Raw genomic sequence first — 26,693 nt, 5'->3', positions numbered from 1 at the left:
AAGCAGCACGTTTACTGCCCTAAAGCTGTGTTGATGAAAGTGATATCTTTAGGTTTCTTGACAATATTTGGAATTCTAAAAGATCAACATTACAATAATTAACTTTCTGGCATACACGTTTTAAACACAAACAGCCAATGTCTGTGTTTTTCCTGTAGTTAGACCGTCGTGTCTGTGTTGTTCCTGTAGTTAGACCGTCGTGTCTGTGTTGTTCCTGTAGCTAGACCATCGTGTCTGTGTTGTTCCTGTAGTTAGACCGTCGTGTCTGTGTTGTTCATGTTGATAGACCGTCGTGTCTGTGTTGTTCCTGTAGCTAGACCGTCGTGTCTGTGTTGGTTCATGTAATTAGACCGTCGTGTCTGTGTTGTTCCTGTAGTTAGACCGCCGTGTCTGTGTTGTTCCTGTAGTTAGACCGTCGTGTCTGTGTTATTGGTTCCTGTAGTTAGACCGTCGTGTCTGTGTTGTTCCTGTAGTTAGACCGTCGTGTCTGTGTTGTTGGTTCATGTAGTTAGACCGTCGTGTCTGTGTTGTTCCTGTAGTTAGACCGTCGTGTCTGTGTTGTTCCTGTAGTTAGACCGTCGTATCTGTGTTGTTCATGTAGTTATACCGTCGTGTCTGTGTTGTTCCTGTAGTTAGACCGTCGTGTCTGTATTGTTCATGTAGTTAGACCGTCGTGTCTGTGTTGTTCCTGTAGTTAGACCGTCGTGTCTGTGTTGTTCATGTAGTTATACCGTCGTGTCTGTGTTGTTCATGTAGTTAGACCGTCGTGTCTGTGTTGTTACTGTAGTTAGACCGTCGTGTCTGTGTTGTTTCTGTAGTTAGACCATCGTGTCTGTGTTGTTCCTGTAGTTAGACCGTCGTGTCTGTGTTGTTCATGTTGATAGACCATCGTGTCTGTGTTGTTCCTGTAGTTAGACCGTCGTGTCTGTGTTGTTCATGTTGATAGACCATCGTGTCTGTGTTGTTCATGTAGTTAGACCGTCGTATCTGTGTTGTTCATGTAGTTAGACCGTCGTGTCAGTGTTGTTCCTGTAGTTAGACCGTCGTGTCTGTGTTGTTCCTGTAGTTAGACCGTCGTGTCTGTGTTGTTCATGTAGTTAGACCGTCGTATCTGTGTTGTTCCTGTAGTTAGACCGTCGTATCTGTGTTGTTCATGTAGTTAGACCGTCGTGTCTGTGTTGTTGGTTCCTGTAGTTAGACCGTCGTGTCTGTGTTGTTCCTGTAGTTAGACCGTCGTGTCTGTGTTGTTCCTGTAGTTAGACCGTCGTATCTGTGTTGTTCCTGTAGTTAGACCGTCGTGTCTGTGTTGTTACTGTAGTTATACCGTCGTGTCTGTGTTGTTCATGTAGTTAGACCGTCGTGTCTGTGTTGTTGGTTCCTGTAGTTAGACCGTCGTGTCTGTATTGTTCATGTAGTTAGACCGTCGTGTCTGTGTTGTTCATGTAGTTAGACCGTCGTGTCTGTGTTGTTCATGTAGTTAGACCGTCGTGTCTGTGTTGTTCATGTAGTTAGACCGTCGTGTCTGTGTTGGTTCATGTAGTTAGACCGCCGTGTTTGTGTTGATCCTGTAGTTAGACCGTCGTGTCTGTGTTGTTCCTGTAGTTAGACCATCGTGTCTGTGTTGTTCCTGTAGTTAGACCGTCGTGTCTGTGTTGTTCATGTTGATAGACCATCGTGTCTGTGTTGTTCATGTAGTTCGACCGTCGTATCTGTGTTGTTCATGTTGATAGACCATCGTGTCTGTGTTGTTCCTGTAGTTAGACCGTCGTGTCTGTGTTGTTCATGTTGATAGACCATCGTGTCTGTGTTGTTCCTGTATTTAGACCGTCGTGTCTGTGTTGTTCATGTAGACCGTCGTGTCTGTGTTGTTCCTGTAGTTAGACCGTCGTGTCTGTGTTGTTCCTGTAGTTAGACCGTCGTGTCTGTGTTGTTCATGTAGACCGTCGTGTCTGTGTTGTTCATGTTGATAGACCGTCGTGTCTGTGTTGTTTCTGTAGTTAGACCGTCGTGTCTGTGTTGTTCCTGTATTTAGACCGTCGTGTCTGTGTTGTTTCTGTATTTAGACCGTCGTGTCTGTGTTGTTCATGTTGATAGACCGTCGTGTCTGTGTTGTTTCTGTATTTAGACCGTCGTGTCTGTGTTGTTTCTGTAGTTAGACCGTCGTGTCTCTGTTGTTCCTGTAGTTAGGCCGTCGTGTCTGTGTTCCTGTATTTAGACCGTCGTGTCTGTGTTGTTCATGTAGACCGTTGTGTCTGTGTTGTTGGATCATGTAGTAGGACTGACATGTTTACTAGAGAACATTGCTGGAACAAACGACTTACTGGAGAGTTGACCATTCCTCGTCCCCACATTACTGTCGTCTTTAGCTCGCTCTGGTGGGTTGGCAACTGTAAAAGAGAAAGTTAATTGTTTGTAACCTTATCAAAGATGAAATACAATACTTGTCTTGCTACACATAAAAGAGAAAGTTAATTGTTTGTAACCTTATCAAAGATGAAATACAATACTTGCTACACATAAAAGAGAAAGTTAATTGTTTGTAACCTTATCAAAGATGAAATACAATACTTGCTACACATAAAAGAGAAAGTTAATTGTTTGTAACCTTATCAAAGATGAAATACTATACTTGTCTTGCTACACATAAAAGAGAAAGTTAATTGTTTGTAACCTTATCAAAGATGAAATACAATACGTGTCTTGCTACACATAAAAGAGAAAGTTAATTGTTTGTAACCTTATCAAAGATGAAATACAATACGTGTCTTGCTACACATAAAAGAGAAAGTTAATTGTTTGTAACCTTATCAAAGATGAAATACAATACGTGTCTTGCTACACATAAAAGAGAAAGTTAATTGTTTGTAACCTTATCAAAGATGAAATACAATACGTGTCTTGCTACACATAAAAGAGAAAGTTAATTGTTTGTAACCTTATCAAAGATGAAATACAATACGTGTCTTGCTACACATAAAAGAGAAAGTTAATTGTTTAGATTCGTATTTGGATAAAAAGAATATTGCTGGGTGCTAATATGACAAGTGCATAAAATGAAAAGTTAAATGGAGGAATTCAACAGGAAGACCAGGTAACATGGTTTGTCCTTACAAGGTCAACATTAGGTCAACAAATTAGAAAAGTACAGTTCATATGCTCATCGCGTCAAAGCATCCTTACAAAGTCAACATTAGGTACACAAATTAGAAAAAATACAGTTCATATGCTCATCGCGTCAAAGCAAAAAGAATCCTGATCCAACCTGCCCCTTCACTAACCCCCCCCCCCCCCCCCACACACACTAGTTTTAGTAATTATCAGGACCGACGTAGTCGGAGAACTTTGGTGTGACGTTTTCATTAAGTCAGCCCTGCTAAATGAATTAGCATGAAATAATGATGGCGAGACCTAGACCAATCCTTATGTCCGTTTTTTTCTAGAAAGACTTTCTTCGAACTGTCTGCTTGTTTCCCAAACTGGATTGTAGATGTCAACATCACTTCTGATGTTTGCATGACATATATGATTACTCAATAGTTCGAATACGTCTATCTGCCTATATGATTACCCAATAGTTCGAATACGTCCATCTCCCTACATGATTACCCAAAAGTTCGAATACGTCCATCTGCCTATATGATTACCCAATAATTGGAATACTTCCATCTCCCTACATGATTACCCAATAGTTCGAATACTTCAATCTCCCTACATGATTACCCAAAAGTTCGAATACGTCCATCTGCCTATATGATTACCCAATAGTTCGAATACTTCCATCTCCCTACATGATTACCCAATAGTTCGAATACTTCCATCTCCCTACATGATTACCCAATAGTTCGAATACTTCCATCTCCCTATATGATTACCCAATAGTTCGAATACTTCCATCTCCCTACATGATTACCCAATAGTTCGAATACTTCCATCTCCCTACATGATTACCCAATAGTTCGAATACTTCCATCTCCCTATATGATTACCCAATAGTTCGAATACTTCCATCTCCCTACATGATTACCCAATAGTTCGAATACGTCCATCTGCCTATATGATTACCCAATAGTTCGAATACTTCCATCTGCCTATATGATTACCCAATAGTTCGAATACTTCCATCTCCCTACATGATTACCCAATAGTTCGAATACTTCCATCTCCTTATATGATTACCCAATAGTTCGAATACTTCCATCTCCCTACATGATTACCCAATAGTTCGAATACGTCCATCTGCCTATATGATTACCCAATAGTTCGAATACTTCCATCTGCCTATATGATTACCCTGCAAGTGGCCAGCGATACCAAATGGCGATTCCATCCATCCAGTGGGCCCGTCCCCCGGGAGCCATTAACGTGTAGACCTAGTGTGGGGCGGGCGGTCCCGCAGGTCATTATTATGCATGTGTATGAGATTGATTTCTGATATATTAAGAACATAAAGCAATTAAGCTCTTCGTATCAAGCGGGGGCAGGGAGGCGGCAGTAAAAGACTGATAAGATGGCGAACATAAAATGGCGCCACCCGTAGACCAAAGCTAATTATGTGGTAACAGATGCTGATAGCTGTAGGGGCGGGGATCGGTTTGGTATGATGGGTGTGGCTTGATCGGTGTGGTTTGATCGGTGTGGTTTGATCGGTGTGGTTTGATCGGTGTGGTTTGATCGGTGTGGTTTGATCGGTGTGGTTTGATCGGTGTGGTTTGGGGTCAAATAGTTTCAGCTAGGAATGGTGTCAGCTAGGAATGGTGTCAGCTAGGAATGGTGTCAGCTAGGAATGGTGTCAGCTAGGATTGGTGTCAGCTAGGAATGGTGTCAGCTAGGAATGGTGTCAGCTAGGATTGGTGTGGAATGGTGTCAGCTAGGAATGGTGTCAGCTAGGAATGGTGTCAGCTAGGATTGGTGTGGAATGGTGTCAGCTAGGAATGGTGTCAGCTAGGATTGGTGTGGAATGGTGTCAGCTAGGAATGGTGTCAGCTAGGAATGGTGTCAGCTAGGAATGGTGTCAGCTAGGAATGGTGTCAGCTAGGATTGGTGTGGAATGGTGTCAGCTAGGAATGGTGTCAGCTAGGAATGGTGTCAGCTAGGAATGGTGTCAGCTAGGATTGGTGTGGAATGGTGTCAGCTAGGAATGGTGTCAGCTAGGAATGGTGTCAGCTAGGATTGGTGTGGAATGGTGTCAGCTAGGAATGGTGTCAGCTAGGAATGGTGTCAGCTAGGAATGGTGTCAGCTAGGAATGGTGTCAGCTAGGATTGGTGTGGAATGGTGTCAGCTAGGATTGGTGTGGAATGGTGTCAGCTAGGAATGGTGTCAGCTAGGAATGGTGTCAGCTAGGAATGGTGTCAGCTAGGATTGGTGTCAGCGAGGAATGGTGTCAGCTAGGAATGGTGTCAGCTAGGAATGGTGTCAGCTAGGAATGGTGTCAGCTAGGAATGGTGTCTACTAGGAATGGTGTAAGCTAGGAATGGTGTCAGCTAGGAATGGTGTGGAATGGTGTCAGCTAGGAATGGTGTCAGCTAGGATTGGTGTCAGCTAGGAATGGTGTCAGCTAGGAATGGTGTCAGCTAGGAATGGTGTGGAATGGTGTCAGCTAGGAATGGTGTCAGCTAGGATTGGTGTGGAATGGTGTCAGCTAGGAATGGTGTCAGCTAGGAATGGTGTCAGCTAGGAATGGTGTCAGCTAGGATTGGTGTGGAATGGTGTCAGCTGGGTTGGTGTCAGCTAGGAATGGTGTGGAATGGTGTCAGCTAGGAATGGTGTCAGCTAGGAATGGTGTGGAATGGTGTCAGCTAGGAATGGTGTCAGCTAGGAATGGTGTGGAATGGTGTCAGCTAGGAATGGTGTCAGCTAGGAATGGTGTGGAATGGTGTCAGCTAGGAATGGTGTCAGCTAGGAATGGTGTCAACTAGGAATGGTGTCAGCTAGGAATGGTGTGGAATGGTGTCAGCTAGGAATGGTGTCAGCTAGGATTGGTGTCTTGATGTAGAGTTAGTTCAGCAATCGGTCTGATAAAATTTACTTCTCCTACTGGGGGGCCATTTGTCCTTAGATTAATTTAATGTTCACACTTGAATGGTATTTCGTCACATATCAGAAAAAAAGTCTAACTATAAACTTGCAAGATGCTGTCAAGTAAATTGGCAGGGTTTCTGGCAGGGTTTCTGGCCAAAGAAAATTGATGCCAGACGGAGAGAGTTGGGCAAGAGAAATGTCCGCCATCTTTCCCTTGAAGCAGAGAGACATGTTTGAGATACATATATCAGAGAGACATGTTTGAGATACAGATATCAGAGCCATCCAATCAAAGAATTGTCAGGGTTTAGTGATCTAACATTTGAGGCGGGTCGCCCTCTCTAGACTGGGGGATGGAGAAAACAAAGCTTTGATAAATATGGCAACCTTCTTGACGTCCGCGGCTCAACACAGTCTATATAGAGATTGGGGCTGTTTGATTGGATGCTGGAGTGTCGCAGTCCATTTTACTACCACAGGAAAGGCTTGGCTAGAGTGTACGGTAAACTTTGCAGACTTAATAGATTATATTTAGTCACGTGGCAAACTTGATACATCGAGATTAGTCATACAGCAGATTTGATACATCACGATTAGTCATATAGCAGATTTAATACATCACGATTAGTCATATAGCAGATTTGATACATCACGATTAGTCATATAGCAGATTTGATACATCACGATTAGTCATATAGCAGATTTGATACAACACGATTAGTCATATAGCAGATTTGATACATCACGATTAGTCTTGCGTAGATGATGACACTTATTTCTTGAAGTCTAGTCGAGGCAGCTTATATGGATGGTAAAATAGACAGATTCTTGGACCTTTGGGGTTTTACAGTTGGAAAGGTTTTGATTGGTTGTGGCTACCGAGATGTTTTTTTTCATGAGCAGCTGGTGATAAGTAGGTCAAAGATGGCGGATTGGGTGATTTTAGCATGACTGGTTCTAAAAATAGAAGTCAGGAATCCTGAACGTATTTAACGAAGTATTGATTGTCTAACTCTAAAGCTGATCGAGGAATAAATCTAAGTCAGGAGTCGGGTAGATAGGAAGATAAATTCGTGATACCATAACTAATGAAATGATAAACGCGATGAAATCAAAGAGATGAAATTAAAACTTAGTAAAACAAAGCCATACAAAGCTCAGTGCATCAGAGCGTGACAATTGATGGAGCATGGCCATTTAGGCTTTACCGTCATTACACAACATGCCAAGCTAATGGGAAATTAATGACGTCACACGTTTATTGTTGGCATTGTTACATTGTTCTACTGTTCTATTCCACCCATTTTTGTTACATTGTTCGACTGTTCTATTCCACCCATTTTTGTTACATTGTTCGACTGTTCTATTCCACCCATTTTTGTTACATTGTTCGACTGTTCTATTCCACCCATTTTTGTTACATTGTTCGACTGTTCTATTCCACCCATTTTTGTTACATTGTTCGACTGTTCTATTCCACCCATTTTTGTTACATTGTTCGACTGTTCTATTCCACCCATTTTTGTTACATTGTTCGACTGTTCTATTCCACCCATTTTTGTTACATTGTTCTACTGTTCTATTCCACCCATTTTTGTTACATTGTTCGACTGTTCTATTCCACCCATTTTTGTTACATTGTTCGACTGTTCTATTCCACCCATTTTTGTTACATTGTTCGACTGTTCTATTCCACCCATTTTTGTTACATTGTTCGACTGTTCTATTCCACCCATTTTTGTTACATTGTACGACTGTTCCATTCCACCCATTTTTGTTACATTGTTCGACTGTTCTATTCCACCCATTTTTGTTACATTGTTCGACTGTTCTATTCCACCCATTTTTGTTACATTGTTCGACTGTTCTATTCCACCCGTTTTTGTTACATTGCTCTACTTTTCTATTCCACCCTTTTTTGTTACATTGTTCGACTGTTCCATTCCACCCATTTTTGTTACATTGTTCGACTGTTCCACAACCACCCATTCTTGTTACATTGTTCTATTCCACCCATTTTTTGTTACATTGTTCGACTGTTCTATTCCACCCATTTTTGTTACATTGTTCTACTTTTCTATTCCACCCATTTTTGTTACATTGTTCGACTGTTCTATTCCACCCATTCTTGTTACATTGTTCGACTGTTCTATTCCACCCATTTTTGTTACATTGTTCGACTGTTCTATTCCACCCATTTTTGTTACATTGTTCGACTGTTCCACAACCACCCATTCTTGTTACATTGTTCTATTCCACCCATTTTTTGTTACATTGTTCGACTGTTCTATTCCACCCATTTTTGTTACATTGTTCTACTTTTCTATTCCACCCATTTTTGTTACATTGTTCGACTGTTCTATTCCACCCTTTTTTGTTATATTGTTCGACTGTTCCATTCCACCCATTTTTGTTACATTGTTCGACTGTTCTATTCCACCCATTTTTGTTACATTGTTCGACTGTTCTATTCCACCCATTTTTGTTACATTGTTCGACTGTTCCGCAACCACCCATTCTTGTTACATTGTTCTATTCCACCCATTTTTGTTACATTGTTCGACTGTTCTATTCCACCCATTTTTGTTACATTGTTCTACTGTTCTATTCCACCCATTTTTGTTACATTGTTCTACTTTTCTATTCCACCCATTTTTGTTACATTGTTCGACTGTTCTATTCCACCCATTTTTGTTATATTGTTCGACTGTTCCATTCCACCCATTTTTGTTACATTGTTCGACTGTTCTATTCCACCCATTTTTGTTACATTGTTCGACTGTTCTATTCCACCCATTCTTGTTACATTGTTCGACTGTTCCATTCCACCCATTTTTGTTACATTGTTCGACTGTTCTATTCCACCCATTTTTGTTATATTGTTCGACTGTTCCATTCCACCCATTTTTGTTACATTGTTCGACTGTTCTATTCCACCCATTTTTGTTACTTTGTTCGACTTTTCTATTCCACCCATTTTTGTTACATTGTTTGACTGTTCTATTCCACCCATTTTTGTTACATTGTTCGACTGTTCTATTCCACCCATTCTTGTTGCATTGTTCTTTTCCACCGATTCTTGTTACATTGTTCGACTGTTCGCCTCCCCCTTTTGATTACGTGTATTTAACAACAATTAAATGATCGTTCACTCAACGCCGACGTATCCCAAAAGGAACGTCCGCTTTTTTATGTGCCATTTAAATCACAACCGACTTGCACCCCCTCCCAGCCCCCACCCCCAGCTCCCCCTCCCAGCCCCCCCCCCCCCCCCCATCACTCGACCAACGAAAAGATTGGAGATGGCGAAATGTCCGCCTATCGTCCGATTGTCTGAAAATATTTGAAAATAACAGTTCCCCTCGGAGATGGAAACTGGTCTTAGAGGGTTGGTGTGCGGGGGTTTGGGGTGGGGGATGTGGGGTGCGGGATGTGGGGTGTGGTTTGTGGGGTGTGCAAGAAAGATGTGTGTTACAGATGTGCCCTTGATGAGACAGTGATTGATCGTTCCGTTTAGGATCCTAATAGAGGGGAGGTAATAAATGTTGTCTGCTGTAATGTCGGAATGTTCAATCAGATGGGAGAACCCTCTGATATCGATAAATACCCAAGATGGTCTACAATCTAAGCGTTTAGCATGTACAATTTCAAGAATGATTTCAAACATATGATATATGTTTTATTATATGGCCCTTATATGTTCACTTTATAGCCCTTATGTCTTTGTTATATGATCTTTGATAATGCTCTTTATTTGTTCGTGATGTAAACCGCGTTTGTTATAAGGCCCTTATGTCTTCATTATATTGTTTTTATAAAAAAATATTAAAATACAACACTCAAACACCACTTTTAAAGCTTGTAACAACAGTCGCTCACGCTTAAGCGATGTGTGTGTGTGTGTGTGTGTGTGTGTGTGTGTGTGCGAGCAAAATTGAGCATAAAGAGCGAAAAAAAAGCGAAAATCCCTTACACAATGCAAAGACAAAAAGACTTTGTAGATTGACGAGTAAATAAACTATGACAGGGACAAGGAGAGGCAAAAACAAAGAGAGAGAGAGAGAGAGAGAGAGAGAGAGAGGGATAGACGGAGAGACCATGAGAAAAACATAAACAGAAACATAGAGAGAGAGGATTGATTACATTTTGTTTATTTTAGTTTTCTGGTTAACGAGGTGGTTGCAGTGAGTAGACAATACAAGTTGACAGTGTGAGGTGGGAAGTGTGTGATTTGATGTGTGTGGTGGGAAGTGTGTGGTGGGAAGTGTGTGGTGGGAAGTGTGTGGTGGGAAGTGTGTGGTGGGAAGTGTGTGGTGGGAAGTGTGTGGTGGGAAGTGTGTGGTGGGAAGTGTGTGGTGGGAAGTGTGTAGTGGGAAGTGTGTGGTTGGAAGTGTGTGGTGGGAAGTGTGTGGTGGGAAGTGTGTGGTGGGAAGTGTGTAGTGGGAAGTGTGTGGTTGGAAGTGTGTGGTGGGAAGTGTGTGGTGGGAAGTGTGTGGTGGGAAGTGTGTGGTGGGAAGTGTGTGGTGGGAAGTGTGTGATTTGAAGTGTGTGGTGGGAAGTGTGTGGTGGGAAGTTTGTGGTGGGAAGTGTGTGGTGGGAAGTGTGTGGTGGGAAGTGTGTGGTGGGAAGTGTGTGGTTGGAAGTGTGTGGTGGGAAGTGTGTGGTGGGAAGTGTGTGGTGGGAAGTGTGTGATTTGAAGTGTGTGGTGGGAAGTGTGTGATTTGAAGTGTGTGGTGGGAAGTGTGTGGTGGGAGGTTTGTGGTGGGAAGTGTGTGGTGGGAAGTGTGTGGTGGGAAGTGTGTGATTTGAAGTGTGTGGTGGGAAGTGTGTGGTGGGAAGTGTGTGGTGGGAAGTGTGTGGTGGGAAGTGTGTGGTGGGAAGTGTGTGGTGGGAAGTGTGTGATTTGAAGTGTGTGGTGGGAAGTGTGTGGTGGGAAGTTTGTGGTGGGAAGTGTGTGGTGGGAAGTGTGTGGTGGGAAGTGTGTGATTTGAAGTGTGTGGTGGGAAGTGTGTGGTGGGAAGTGTGTGGTGGGAAGTGTGTGGTGGGAAGTGTGTGATTTGAAGTGTGTGTTGGGAAGTGTGTGATTTGAAGTGTGTGGTGGGAAGTGTGTGGTGGGAAGTGTGTGGTGGGAAGTGTGTGGTGGGAAGTGTGTGGTGGGAAGTTTGTGGTGGGAAGTGTGTGGTGGGAAGTGTGTGATTTGAAGTGTGTGGTGGGAAGTGTGTGGTGGGAAGTTTGTGGTGGGAAGTGTGTGGTGGGAAGTGTGTGGTGGGAAGTGTGTGATTTGAAGTGTGTGGTGGGAGGTGTGTGGTGGGAAGTGTGTGGTGGGAAGTGTGTGGTGGGAAGTGTGTGGTGGGAAGTGTGTGGTTGGAAGTGTGTGATTTGAAGTGTGTGGTGGGAAGTGTGTGGTGGGAAGTGTGTGGTGGGAAGTGTGTGATTTGAAGTGTGTGGTGGGAAGTGTGTGATTTGAAGTGTGTGGTGGGAAGTGTGTGGCGGGAAGTGTGTGGTGGGAAGTGTGTGGTGGGAAGTGTGTGATTTGAAGTGTGTGGTGGGAAGTGTGTGGTGGGAAGTGTGTGGCGGGAAGTGTGTGGTGGGAAGTGTGTGGTGGGAAGTGTGTGATTTGAAGTGTGTGATTTGAAGTGTGTGGTGGGAAGTGTGTGGCGGGAAGTGTGTGATTTGAAGTGTGTGTTGGGAAGTGTGTGATTTGAAGTGTGTGATTTGAAGTGTGTGGTGGGAAGTGTGTGGTGGGAAGTGTGTGGCGGGAAGTGTGTGGTGGTAAGTGTGTGGTGGGAAGTGTGTGATTTGAAGTGTGTGGTGGGAAGTGTGTGGCGGGAAGTGTGTGGTGGGAAGTGTGTGGTGGGGAGTGTGTGATTTGAAGTGTGTGATTTGAAGTGTGTGGTGGGAAGTGTGTGGTGGGAAGTGTGTGGCGGGAAGTGTGTGGTGGGAAGTGTGTGGTGGGAAGTGTGTGATTTGAAGTGTGTGATTTGAAGTGTGTGGTGGGAAGTGTGTGGCGGGAAGTGTGTGATTTGAAGTGTGTGTTGGGAAGTGTGTGATTTGAAGTGTGTGATTTGAAGTGTGTGGTGGGAAGTGTGTGGTGGGAAGTGTGTGGCGGGAAGTGTGTGGTGGTAAGTGTGTGGTGGGAAGTGTGTGGTGGTAAGTGTGTGGTGGTAAGTGTGTGGTGGTAAGTGTGTGGTGGGAAGTGTGTGGTGGTAAGTGTGTGGTGGTAAGTGTGTGGTGGTGTGTGGTGGGAAGTGTGTGGTGGGAAGTGTGTGGTGGGGAGTGTGTGTGGCTGGTCGTCTGATAAAGAAAACGATACACCTGAGCGAGCAGACGTGATATATCCAGTAACGACGTCATCAGACGTCCATCATGTTCAGGCCAGGGACTGGGGGATTGACAGTTGGGTGATTGACAGTTGGGTGATTGACAGTTGGGTGATTGACAGTTGGGTGATTGACAGTTGGGGGATTGACAGTTGGGGGATTGACAGTTGGGTGATTGACAGTTGGGTGATTGACAGTTGGGTGATTGACAGTTGGGGGATTGACAGTTGGGTGATTGACAGTTGGGTGATTGACAGTTGGGTGATTGACAGTTGGGTGATTGACAGTTGGGTGATTGACAGTTGGGTGATTGACAGTTGGGTGATTACGGACGGTCACGTCTCAATGTGACGTCATGTGTAGAACTAGATCTATTGGACTGTGACGTCATTTGTTGGACTAGATCTATTAGAGTGTGACGTCATTTGTTGAACTAGATCTATTGGACTGTGACGTCATTTGTTGAACTAGATCTATTGGACTGTGACGTCATTTGTTGGACTAGATCTAGGAGTGGGGCGTCATATTTAGATGCGCTAGTGTGTTAATGTAATTTATTTGCATTAGTAGGTTATTTTTTCATTTACCCCCAACTTCTGACCCACTCCCATGTTCACTCATAGGCTTGAGTGCACAGCCGTCTAGCAGGAAATGACGACATTAACGTTGACATGTATTTGTGTTGTCTTACAGTATTTCAACTGCCCGGGGATAAACTCACGGGACCAGTACCGTGAACCCGGGGATAAACCCACGGGACAAAGATTACTCTATCACCAGTTTCTTAAAGTGGCTTCTGGCTGATTGTCAGAGATAAGGAAGGACTTCTTGTGACCAATTGGAGATATAACAGAGCCTATCGGTCGGTACAGGTCGATACACACTAACAAGAAATCAATGGGCAGATGAAATGTTCGGTAACAAGAAATCAATGGGCAGATGAGATGATCGATAACAAGAAATCAATGGGCAGATGAGATGATCGATAACAAGAAATAAACAAGCAGATGAAATGATCGATAACAAGAAATCGATGGGCAGATGAGATGATCGATAACAAGAAATAAACAAGCAGATGAAATGATCGATAACAAGAAATCGATGGGCAGACGAGATGATCGATAACAAGAAATAAACAAGCAGATGAAATGATCGATAACAAGAAATAAACAAGCAGATGAAATGATCGATAACAAAAAATCGATGGGCAGATGAGATGATCGATAACAAGAAATAAACAAGATGAGAAAATTCTTAAATGACAAACAGGGAATGGGTTTAAACTGTTGTCAGGTGTCGACATTAGGTTTGTAGAAGTTATTGTCAGGTGTTTTTGTTTGGTGCGTAGAAGTTATGGTGTCAAAGCATTCTTTACAGCTTACATTTTAAAAAAAATACGAGCTTTTGTAATTTATATACGTTGATTAAAATGAAACAGATTAATTGGGGTTTGTCTTTTAGTTAGTTTTGTTTTTTAATCTTTCATCCCAAGAATAAGAAATGTCTAAAGGAGCAATCTACTTTTACCAACAATTTTTTCTGCTTTTATCGACCCACATTCCCACACTTTAACCAAAAGATTTCTTCTGCCGCTAGTGTGGGACTCACATTCCCACACTTTAACCAAAAGATTTCTTCTGCCGTTAGTGTGGGACCCACACTCCCACACTTTAACCCGAAGATTATTTCTGCCGCTAGTGTGGGACCCACACTCCACCATTCTGTCAATAACCTAACTCTTGACATTTTGTTAGCTCAAGTAAAGATCGATAAATCTCAACAGCTATTCCGAAGAAAACAGTTATTTCCCTTCTTCGATATTGAACTGCATTGTTTCCCCTGATCATCAGCATAAGATGATTTATTCATAAAAAGTGGCGCCCCAGCTGGAAATTTCCGATTCAATAAAAATTAGAATCACCCGTGTCTTTTGATGGGGGAAGGGGGGAGGGGAGGAGAATGCAAGACGGAATTAAATGACGACAACACCTTTAAATGATTTAGATTTTAAATGACGACAACACCTTTAAATGATTTAGATTTTAAATGACGACAACACCTTTAAATGATTTACATTTGAAATGACGACAACACCTTTAAATGATTTACATTTGAAATGACGACAACACCTTTAAATGATTTACATTTTAAATGATGACAACACCTTTAAATGATTTACATTTGAAATGACGACAACACCTTTAAATGATTTACATTTGAAATGACGACAACACCTTTAAATGATTTACATTTCGAGAAACTAATAGGCCCCGGTTCTGGGAAAACTAATTAATAGAGATAATAATGTCACAAATACAATCAGCAATCAGATACGTCATATTAATTACTGACGAAACAATCAATGAAGTCATATGAAGATAATTCAGAAATAGGTAGTGTAGAATGGTGTCAAATGTCACAAGGTTATGATGTTAGAAGACATCTAATGGTGTGTGTGTGTGGGGGGGGGGGGGCGGGACAAGGTTCTGATGTTAGAAGATGGCGAGTGGGGGGGGGGGGCACAAGCCTATGATGTTAGAAGATGGCGAGTGGTAGGGGGGGGCAAAAGGCTATGATGTTAGAAGATGGCGAGTGGTAAGGGGGGCACAAGCCTATGATGTTAGAAGTTGACGAGTGGTAGGGGGGGGGGGGCACAAGGCTATGATGTTAGAAGATGGCGAGTGGGGGGGGGGCACAAGGCTATGATGTTAGAAGATGGCGAGTGGGGGGGGGGGGCACAAGGCTATGATGTTAGAAGATGGCGAGTGGGGGGGGGGGGCACAAGGCTATGATGTTAGAAGATGGCGAGTGGGGGGGGGGGGGGCACAAGGCTATGATGTTAGAAGATGGCGAGTGGGGGGGGGCACAAGCCTATGATGTTAGAAGATGACGAGTGGTAGGGGGGGGATGGCACAAGGCTAAGATGTTAGAAGATGGCGAGTGGGAAGGGGGGCACAAGGCTATGATGTTAGAAGATGACGAGTGGGGGGGGGGGGCACAAGGCTATGATGTTAGAAGATGGCGAATGGTGGGGGGGGGCACAAGCCTATGATGTTAGAAGTTGACGAGTGGCGGGAGCGGCTATGATGTTAGAAGATGACGAGTGGGGGGGGGGGGCACAAGGCTATGATGTTAGAAGTTGACGAGTGGGGGGGGGGCACATGCCTATGATGTTAGAAGTTGACGAGTGGGGGGGGGGGCACAAGGCCATTATGTTAGAAGATAGTGAATGGTGGGGGGAGGGCACAAGGCTATGATGTTAGAAGATGGCGAATGGGGGGGGGGGCACAAGCCTATGATGTTAGAAGTTGACGAGTGGTAGGGGGGGGGGGCACAAGGCTATGATGTTAGAAGATGGCGAGTGGGGGGGGGGGCACAAGCCTATGATGTTAGAAGATGGTGAGTGGTAGGGGGGGGGGGGGGCACAAGCCTATGATGTTAGAAGTTGAGTCCAAGTGCTGGGCACGGTAAATTAGACTAATCTGATACAGGTAAATTAGACTAATCTGATACAGGTAAATTAGACTAATCTGATACAGGTAAATTAGACTAATCTGATACAGGTAAATTAGACTAATCTGATACAGGTAAATTAGACTAATCTGATACAGGTAAATTAGACTAATCTGATACAGGTAAATTAGACTAATCTGATACAGGTAAATTAGACTAATCTGATACAGGTAAATTAGACTAATCTGATACAGGTAAATTAGACTAATCTGATACAGGTAAATTAGACTAATCTGATACAGGTAAATTAGACTAATCTGATACACGGGCCAATTACAAGATGGGGACAGACGTCACGTTTGGTCCAGTCATGGCGCTGGGTGTCAATACTGGTCTGACACGCAATGGAGGAGGGGGGGGGGGGCTTGGCGCAACCAATGATTTATGTTACACAATCATGATAAGAATGTGCTCAGAAAAATGAACATGTTAATACTTGTTAGTCTTAAGTAGAAATTAACTAGCATAGTTGTTGGGAGAAAAGTTCGTCAAAGGGAGAAATAGTGGCGTCCAGTTCAGAGAACAGTTTGTCAAAGGGAGAAAGAAACAAACCTTCTTCGCAGGAATTTGAAGAAAATTGCTTTTAAGTAACTAATTGAAATACGTATCTTGAAGTTCCACTATATTTATGAATATATCGATATCTATCTATATACATATATATATATGTATATACATATTTATGTATATATATATATATATATATATTTATATATATATATATATATATATATATATATATATATATATATATATATATATATATATATATACATATATAGTATAATAATAATATATATAAATTATATATATATATATATATATATATATATATATATATATATATATATATATATATATATATATGTATATATATATATATATACATATATATATATATATATATATATATATATATATAAATATATATATATATATATACATAAATATGTATATACATATATATATATATGTATATATATATATATATATATATATATATATATATATATATATATATATACGTATATATATATATATATATATATATATATATATATATATATATATATATATATATATATATATATATATATATAAGTAATAAACAAAAAGAGTCCGTGTCTTTGGAAGCAAAGTACAATCATAATGTTGGTAAGAGTTTCTAATTAAGTAATAAGTAAAATTAATAAAATCGAGAATTTCTAATTAAGCAATAAACAAACGTAATGAGGTCGATAATTTCTAAGGATGCAATAAACAAACGGAATAGGTTCAATAATGTCTAAGGATGTAATAAACAAACGTAATGAGGTCGATAATGTCTAAGGATGTAATAAACAAACGTAATGAGGTCGATAATGTCTAAGGATGTAATAAACAAACGTAATGAAATCGATAATTTCTAAGGATGTAATAAACAAACGTAATGAGGTCGAGAGTTTCTAAGGATGTAATAAACAAACGTAATGAGGTCGAGAGTTTCTAAGGATGTAATAAACAAACGTAATGAGGTCGATAATGTCTAAGGATGTAATAAACAAACGTAATGAGGTCGAGAGTTTCTAAGGATGTAATAAACAAACGTAATGAGGTCGAGAGTTTCTAAGGATGTAATAAACAAACGTAATGAGGTCGATAATGTCTAAGGATGTAATAAACAAACGTAATGAAATCGATAATTTTTAAGGATGTAATAAACAAACGTAATGAAATCGATAATTTCTATGGATGTAATAAACAAACGTAATGAGGTCGAGAGTTTCTAAGGATGTAATAAACAAACGTAATGAGGTCGATAATGTCTAAGGATGTAATAAACAAACGTAATGAGGTCGATAATGTCTAAGGATGTAATAAACAAACGTAGTGAAGTCTTGAACAGAAATCATACCCTAAGAGATCGATACATATAGAGTACAACATGCAATCGCCTTTCGATTTAAGTTAAATCAATAATCAAGTAGATTAACTATTACATTTCTAAATTTATGATAGAAAGACCAACTAACGAAAAGAGCAGAAATCAATGAGAGAAACCCGGCGATAACATGGAGCAGCATGAGAAGCGGGTAGTTTATCGGTGTGTCAGAAGATTTTGATGGAGTTCATTCCTGCTGCCGCGCGGTAAATCACTCCATATTTAATCAAGGCGGAAATTAAAAAGAGTGTTTGGATAAGGATTCAAGGAGATAACCCAGAAGGAAATTTACTAAATAGAAAAAAACAAATCCGAGACGTTTTTATTTTACAATTGCAATCATATTGTTTATGTTAAAGTTTGTACATCATTTTGTATACATCGCTAATATAACACTGATTAAATATAAGGGCAAACCTCATTGGTATAACGCTGATATATATATATATATATATATATATATATATATATATATATATATATATATATATATATATATATATATATATATTTGTAGATAGGGTTTACAAAGCAGTAAAACAATATAGATTTACAATGTATATATTCAGTGGTTCCTCGAGATACACATTTAATTTGTTATGTAACATTGCTTGTATGTCAAATTGTTCGTATCTTAAAGCAATATTGTTTATTGAACTTACTTGAAATGCGATTAATCTGTTCTAGCACCCAAAATGCCGCCCTCGTTGTTTTTGTTACATACATTTAATAGGAAAAATTGTATAAAAGAGAGTGTAAAGTGTTTTTCTACATTGTATAATCGTTAAGAATCAGCCGCTTTGAACTTGGTGTAACCGCTAAAGGAGTTGTTGAACAGAGCAGTTTGACGTAGCTCAACAACACACTCACTACTCTATTAAACTATTTTAATTCAGTTATTAGTTACAGTCTTTATGCTACACTTTATCTTAAAACTTCTTACAACTTAAATTCACTGATAAAAAAGTTAAACATAGTTCAACTCAAATGCTGTTTGATAATGTATCATTACTCTCCCTTTATTTTGTTTTTACCGTTTTAGCTACGCTTTACTTTCAGGTGTAGCACGTTTCATACACAACCTGAGTAGTAGGTTATTTTTTGTGTGTATATCTGCATTCACTTCTAAAATTAGACAATTAAACTATGCGTTTCATTTTTTTTTGTCGCTACCATAAATTACGTCATGATTATTGTGTGTCGTTTTCGGCTTTCAATTCTTAATTCTATATTTTTATTCAACAATCAATGACGCATTTTAAATTTCCCCATGTTTTCTCTAGAGCGTTTCAGACAGACAGAAACACAGACATATAGAATAGCGAAACTATTATTATTTATGTTTTATAAAAAAAAAATGTGTGTGTGAGTGGCTGTGTAGGTGTGTGGGTGTGAAGGTGGGTGTAAATACTTACAATCATGCCTCATTTTCCGCTGCCGTCCGGAGGTGAAAGGAAAGTCCATGTCGCGCGATTCGATTGAATTATCCTTTTGGTATTACAAACATAGTTAGTCAAGTTTGGCGCCACAAATGGTCTACTTTATTAAAAGGGAATGAACTCTGCTTGCGAGAGATTGATTAAACTATGACACAATCTAAAACACAAGTACACATCTCAAAGTTTAGTGCTTGAAATCTGATATTGAATTAGGCGATGTTTTTTTTATAGTGGGTTGAATGAAAACGTTTCGAAAGTTTTTTAGTTTACTCGCTCAAGTATTTATGGCGAATAGCTTTTATTGGCGCTAGATGAAAGGTAAGGCAACTGATATTGGGCTTTTATTGGCACTAGATGAAAGGTAAGGCAACTGATATTGAACTTTTATTGGCGCTAGATAAAAGGTAAGGCAACTGATATTGAGCTTTTATTGGCGCTAGATGAAAGGTAAGGCAACTGATATTGAGCTTTTATTGGCGCTAGATGAAAGGTAATGCAACTGATATTGGGCTTTTATTGGCGCTAGATGAAAGGTAATGCAACTGATATTGAGCTTTTATTGGCGCTAGATGAAAGGTAAGGCAACTGATATTGAGCTTTTATTGGCGCTAGATGAAAGGTAAGGCAACTGATATTGAGCTTTTATTGGCGCTAGATGAAAGGTAATGCAACTGATATTGGGCTTTTATTGGCGCTAGATAAAAGGTAAGGCAACTGATATTGAGCTTTTATTGGCGCTAGATGAAAGGTAAGGCAACTGATATTGAGCTTTTATTGGCGCTAGATGAAAGGTAAGGCAACTGATATTGAACAGGAACGACAAGCCAACACCTGGCGTTGAGAGAATGACGCGAATATTTGAAGGCTGTTCAACAAGAACGACGACCTAAGTTAGATCTAAGTTGAATCTTCCAACAAAAAGGGCGACCTTTAGAAGATCTAAAGTTGAATCATCCAACACAAGTGATGACCTAAAGCCGCACCAAGAGTTGGACGTCTTAACTCCCTAGAGATTTAGCGAGCTATTACAGGAGACTTAATTCATGCCATGTTTTTCTTTCTTGATTTACAACAATATAACAGCCTGACGGAGTGGTCTGCTGCTGATTTTATTTTCTACCATTATGGCAGCACAGTCTAACATGTTTTTCTAAAAAGGAAAAAGTCGTTTGATAAAACAATGCTGTTGATACCAAGACTAAATCTATCACTTTTGATTCTTTGTTCAATGCTACGACATTCAAATAATGTCCAAGGATATATATATATATATATATATATATATATATATATATATATATATATATATATATATATATATATATATATACTAGCTGCATCCCGTGCTCCGCCACGGTAAATCTTTTTTAAATGTACCAACTTGGGAACAGAACAAAACTAAACACAACACAAACGAACGCAAAAAAAAAAAAAAAACGAAAAACAAACACAACACTCATAACATAAACACAATTTAAATGCAATCATAAAGGCATATTGCTCACAGTCTAGCCGGTAGCGCCAAATCGCGCCCTTTCCGGTGATTTGCACCCCCCTCAAACTTTCGATTTGCACCCCTGTCCCCCCCCCCCCCGCCCTAAAACTTTCGATTTCCACCCCCCCCCCTCGCAAATTTTTTCCAACCCAATTTGGCGCCCCCTAAGGTCGGCATCCGGGGACATATGCCCTCCCCTCGCTACGCCTCTCCTATAAAACCCCTAGCTTGTCCTCAAACCGAAAGATAGAATAATAATTAGTAAACAGTATAAATAATAGGCAGTATTTAAAATATCCGTGTTTTACCTACAATATTTCACTTTATCCATTCACGCATTTTTTCTCCAGTACTTTAAATTTTAAAAATTTACAATAGTTTCATAACTAAAACCATTGCGCACCTAATGAACGTGATGACGCGTCTATAATAGTGCTGAATAGTTGATTAAAAATTATAAGTAATAAACAGTAGGGCCTACATTCAGTGAATAAAATAAATAAAAGATTGCCTTTTATCAATCCATGCTAATTATAATTTTCTAACAATAATTTCCTCTTACACATCCACATAATTTGCATTCACATTTTGCTAATTATATTATTGCAACACTAATTCCTTCTATGACGAACGTATATTTGCATTCACATTTTTTATTAGCGTGAGTTTAATGTATTTTTAAATTACCCCCTTTGTCAAAATTAGAAAAGAGTTAAATTCATTTGATTTTTCTAACCTACAGTTATTATGTTATTAAAATGTATCCACTTTTTCTAGGAATATTAACGAAAACTATATTTGACATTGATCCTTTTAATATGTTTTAGCAATGTGCGTGTATTTAATATTCTCTTTACGTTATGCAAAATTGTACAAACAGTGGAAATTATAAAATAGCTCTATGCCGCTATATAAACAAACCCTACTCTAATACTTATAATAAGACACTGCGGTGCACTGAAAAGCACAGCATGGTGCGTAGTTTACTTTTATAGTCCCAAAATCTATAGCGATGACGGACGGACGGACGGAAGGAAGGAAGGAAGGACAGACACAGCCCGCTTATATTATAGACTAGCTGCATCCCGTGCTCCGCCACGGTAAATCTTTTTTAAATGTACCAACTTTGGAACAGAACAAAAAAAAACAACAACACAAACACAAAAAAACACAACCACAAACACAACACAACCACAACCACAACACAACCACAACACAACCACAACAAAACCAGAACACAACCACAACACAACCACAACACAACCAAAACACAACACAACCACAACACAACCACAACACAACCACAACACAACCACAACACAACCACAACACAACCAAAACACAACCAAAACCACAACACAACCACAACAAAACTACAACACAACCACAACACAACCACAACACAGCCACAACACAACCACAACACAGCCACAACACAACCACAACACAACCACAACACAACACAACCACAACACAACCACAACACAACCACAACAAAACCACAACCACAACACAGCCACAACACAACCACAACACAACCAAAAAACAACCACAACACAACCAAAAAGCAACCACAACACAACCACAACACAACCAAAAAAACAACAACACAACCACAACATTAGAATCACCACCAAACAACACGCTTTTTTAGGCGTCCGCGCCCAAAGAGAGCCTTTCCAACATTAAAAATTTAAGTCACATAAATAGATCCTACTTCATAACTTACAATAAAACAATGCGATGCAAATGAATGTACGGCAAGTGGTGTTTACTTTTATGGTTCTAAGATAACACATTGGCAATGTAATTAGAATTACCACCGAAAAACACGCTTTTCCCAGACGTCCGCGCCTAGATAATGTCTTTCCAGCATTCTCTATACTATAATTATAACATTTCACCATCTGTTAACACCAAAAAACAAAAACAAAAAATAGTGATTTTGAGAAATCATAGACTAATTAGAAAATAATATAAATAATCTTAACATTTTTCTCTTTTAATTATGAACCTTAACATAGACTAATCAATGCGGTAGTAATAAAAAAAAGATATTGTTGAGTTAAATATATTTTCAAATTACCTCCCTTGAAAAAATTACCACCAAAAAAAAAGTTGAATTAATTAGTTGTTTCGACCTACTTTTATGGAAATGTATCCATTTTTTCTAGGAATATAAACTAAAATAATATTTTACATTGATTTTTTTAATATTTTTTAGCAATGTGCGAATATTTAATATTTTCATAACGTTATGTAAAAAAGTAAACACAGTGGCATTTATAAAATAGCTATATGCCGATATATAAACGAACCCTACACTATTACTTATAATAAGACACTGCGGTGCACTGAAAAGCACAGCATGGTGCGAAAGTTTACTTTTATGGTTCCAAAAGCTATAGCGATGACAGAAGGAAGGAAGGAAGGAAGGGACTGACACACGCTCAGCCCGCTTATATTATAGATATATATATATATATACAAAACAAGACATTCATATAATGTCCATAAAATTTTGGAATTTTCAAAGCTACGAAATTTAAACAATGTCCACATAGAAATATCAAAGCTACGCCATTCAAATAATGTCGACATGAATATATCAAAGACATGCCATTCAAATAATGTCCAGACCTAGCAGCCTGGGTGTGACGTTTAGACCCACATGCACACAGCTGTATTGAGCGGGGAGGTTGTTCATCACGTTACAGGTGAGCTGTGGGACGTTTGTTCAGACTTACACGTGAGCGGGTGCATGTAGTCAACGGACAGCACGACACATCGCTAGCCTGACCGAGAACAAAGGAAGATAAACCAAGCCAATGGCGTAGGCAGGATATTGGTTTAGGCTATAAACCCCCACCCTATATATATATATATATATATATATATATATATATATATATATATATATATATATATACATATATATATATATATATATATATATATATATATATATATACATATACATACATATGCATACATATACATACATATACATACATATATATATATGTATATATATATATATATATATATATATATATATATATATATATATATATATATATATATATATATATATATATGGTTTACTACATAATGAGTAACCCTAACACCATTGACTAGCCCTAACATCAGTCACTAGCCCTAACACCAGTTACTAGCTCTAACACCAGTTACTAGCTCTAACACCAGTCACTAGCTCTAACACCAGATACTAGCTCTAACACTATTGACTAGCCCTAACACCAGTCTCTAGCTCTAACACCAGTTGCTAGCCATAGCAATAGAAAAGAGCACACGTATTTTCAGCAGTGAAATCCTCCACGAACGGTAACTGCACTTATGACGTGATGTATTTAAAAATAAATTGAATAGTCCCCCTTTACTGATGTCCACGCTACCTGAGTGACAGGGCCAACACACGGCCGTGTCGGCAGGCGAGTGCTTTTATTCGGGGCGATTGGCCGCGTGCTGGACTAGAAAACTGCTCGGCTCGTGGGCTGGGAGGAGGCTAAATAAAACCCCTACCCCCACTATGGCCTCACTGGGGAGGGAAATGGTTGAGCATACGGTTAATGTTACCGCCTGTGGGGTGGATGCAATTCAATAATTATTGTTCCAATGGCAGTCGCGTACAGGCATTCGTCCTTTATGCTTGGGTGGAGCTTTATAGGTGGGTGGAGCATTAGAGATGGGTGGAGCTTTAGAGATGGGTGGAGCTTTACAGGTGGGTGGAGCTTTAGAGATGGGTGGAGCTTTACAGGTGGGTGGAGCTTTAGAGATGGGTGGAGCTTTAGATATGGGTGGAGCTTTAGAGATGGGTGGAGCTTTAGAGATGGGTGGAGCTTTACAGGTGGGTGGAGCTTTATAGGTGGGTGGAGCTTTATAGGTGGGTGGAGCTTTAGAGATGGGTGGAGCTTTACAGGTGGGTGGAGCTTTATAGGTGGGTGGAGCTTTTGAGATGGGTGGAGCTTTAGAGATGGGTGGAGCTTTACAGGTGGGTGGAGCTTTAGAGATGGGTGGAGCTTTACAGGTGGGTGGAGCTTTAGAGATGAGTGGAGCTTTAGATATGGGTGGAGCTTTAGAGATGGGTGGAGCTTTAGAGATGGGTGGAGCTTTACAGGTGGGTGGAGCTTTATAGGTGGGTGGAGCTTTATAGGTGGGTGGAGCTTTAGAGATGGGTGGAGCTTTACAGGTGGGTGGAGCTTTAGAGATGGGTGGAGCTTTAGAGATGGGTGGAGCTTTAGAAATGGGTGGAGTTTTATGGGTGGGTGTAGTTTGTATGTCTTGAGTGTGTGGTTTGTATGTCTTGAGTGTGTGGTTTGTATGTATTAAGTGTGTGGTTTGTATGTCTTGAGTGTGTGGTTTGTATGTCTTGAGTGTGTGGTTTGTATGTCTTGAGTGTGTGGTTTTTATGTCTTGAGTGTGTGGTTTGTATGTCTTGAGTGTGTGGTTTGTATGTCTTAAGTGTGTGGTTTGTATGTCTTGAGTTTGTGGTTTGTATGTCTTGAGTGTGTGTTTGTATGTCTTGAGTGTGTGGTTTGTATGTCTTGAGTGTGTGGTTTGTATGTATTAAGTGTGTGGTTTGTATGTCTTGAGTGTGTGGTTTGTATGTCTTGAGTGTGTGGTTTGTATGTCTTGAGTGTGTGGTTTGTATGTCTTAAGTGTGTGGTTTGTATGTCTTGAGTGTGTGGTTTGTATGTCTTGAGTGTGTGTTTGTATGTCTTGAGTGTGTTTTTGTATGTCTTGAGTGTGTGTTTGTATGTCTTGAGTGTGTGGTTTGTATGCCTTGAGTGTGTGGTTTGTATGTCTTGAGTGTGTGTTTGTATGTCTTGAGTGTGTGTTTGTATGTCTTGATCGTGCAGAACAGAGTCTCTTCCTGGCATCTCTTCGAAAAAAGTCACCCCCCCCCCCCCCCGAACGAAATGTATATAGAAAATATAAACATTTAACAGTGTCCGTCCCCCGGAAAATTTCAAGCGCCCCCCCCCCCCCCGGAGAAAAAAAGTTTGGAAGAAACACTGGTGCTGACGTGTAACTGGAAAAAAATACAAGCAAATACGTACGATCCGTTTATTATACTAAAAAAATATATAGATTGTTTTAAAAATTAATTGATGGAATAAATTGTGAAGATAATTAATCAAAAGCCTGACGTCATCTGTGTTGATCGAGTGGAATTATCGTTCCTTAAAGTAACACGAGTGGATCTGGCGGTATTTGAAGCAGCCCGCATTTAATGGATTGGTTTCACAGCCTAATGCTCGGCCTCTCCTTCAAGCAATTTTTTGAAGTGAGAGCTTTATCTGGGCGCAGATCCTAGTGCCCCTATCAATACGTTCTTCATAGCCACGTTAGCCGTATGTATTAGGAATTCATCACATCACTGACGGATCTAAGCAATCCAACGAATGTCGATATTATTGGTCATTGCGATGCTGCTGGCAAGCCAAGAGACCATAACCATCAAATCTGGTCCGTCTGTGGCCGCCCAACTCGATGCTTGTCAGACTATTAATAGCTGCTTGGGGTTTCCTTGGGACCTAAAACTGTCTTTACTAGCTTTAAATATAGCGCCTATTGAGATGGTACAAGAAGGGGGAAGTCATCACATGGTACTATATATATATATATATATATATATATATATATATATATATATATATATATATATATATATATATATATATATATATATATATATATATATATACATATACTGTTCGAGGCAGTTCGAGCACATAAATGCCACCATTTTCTCCAAACAGATTGTGCCAGTTAGGAATAATTTGATGTACGGCCGCGATAAAAAAATCTGGTCAGATGAATGACGGAGAAACCGTGAAGTTGGGTGTGGAATTAATGGGATGATTAGCAGGAAGTTGTGGGGCTTGATCTTCATTACAGTTCAATGGTAGCAGAGGGAGGCAGCTCACATTGCTGCATGAACAAACCACATACACGTTGTAAT

The 26,693-nt window shown here is 40.0% G+C and overlaps 1 protein-coding gene across 9 annotated transcripts in view; it reads right to left on the bottom strand.

Moving 5' to 3' along the window:
• LOC131954910 (dual specificity calcium/calmodulin-dependent 3',5'-cyclic nucleotide phosphodiesterase 1A) overlaps positions 1-26,693 on the bottom strand; it is a 294,315-nt gene that overhangs the window by 40,313 nt on the left and 227,309 nt on the right. For 8 of the 9 annotated variants that reach the window (XM_059318754.1, XM_059318747.1, XM_059318751.1 and 5 more), the window contains one exon: positions 2,322-2,387. In XM_059318754.1, the coding sequence (XP_059174737.1) occupies positions 2,322-2,387 (66 nt within the window). Of the gene's footprint in view, positions 1-2,321; positions 2,388-19,188; positions 19,317-26,693 lie in introns of those variants that run through there. The other variant, XM_059318755.1, reaches the window with a different exon arrangement.

The sequence above is a fragment of the Physella acuta genome, unplaced genomic scaffold (assembly GCF_028476545.2).
Source record: "Physella acuta isolate Inbredline_101_S28 unplaced genomic scaffold, ASM2847654v3 ptg001039l, whole genome shotgun sequence".
NCBI classification, from domain to species: Eukaryota; Metazoa; Mollusca; class Gastropoda; family Physidae; genus Physella; species Physella acuta.
Note: the sequence above shows the minus strand (reverse complement) of the source record. Positions and strands in the feature narration are given on the sequence as shown.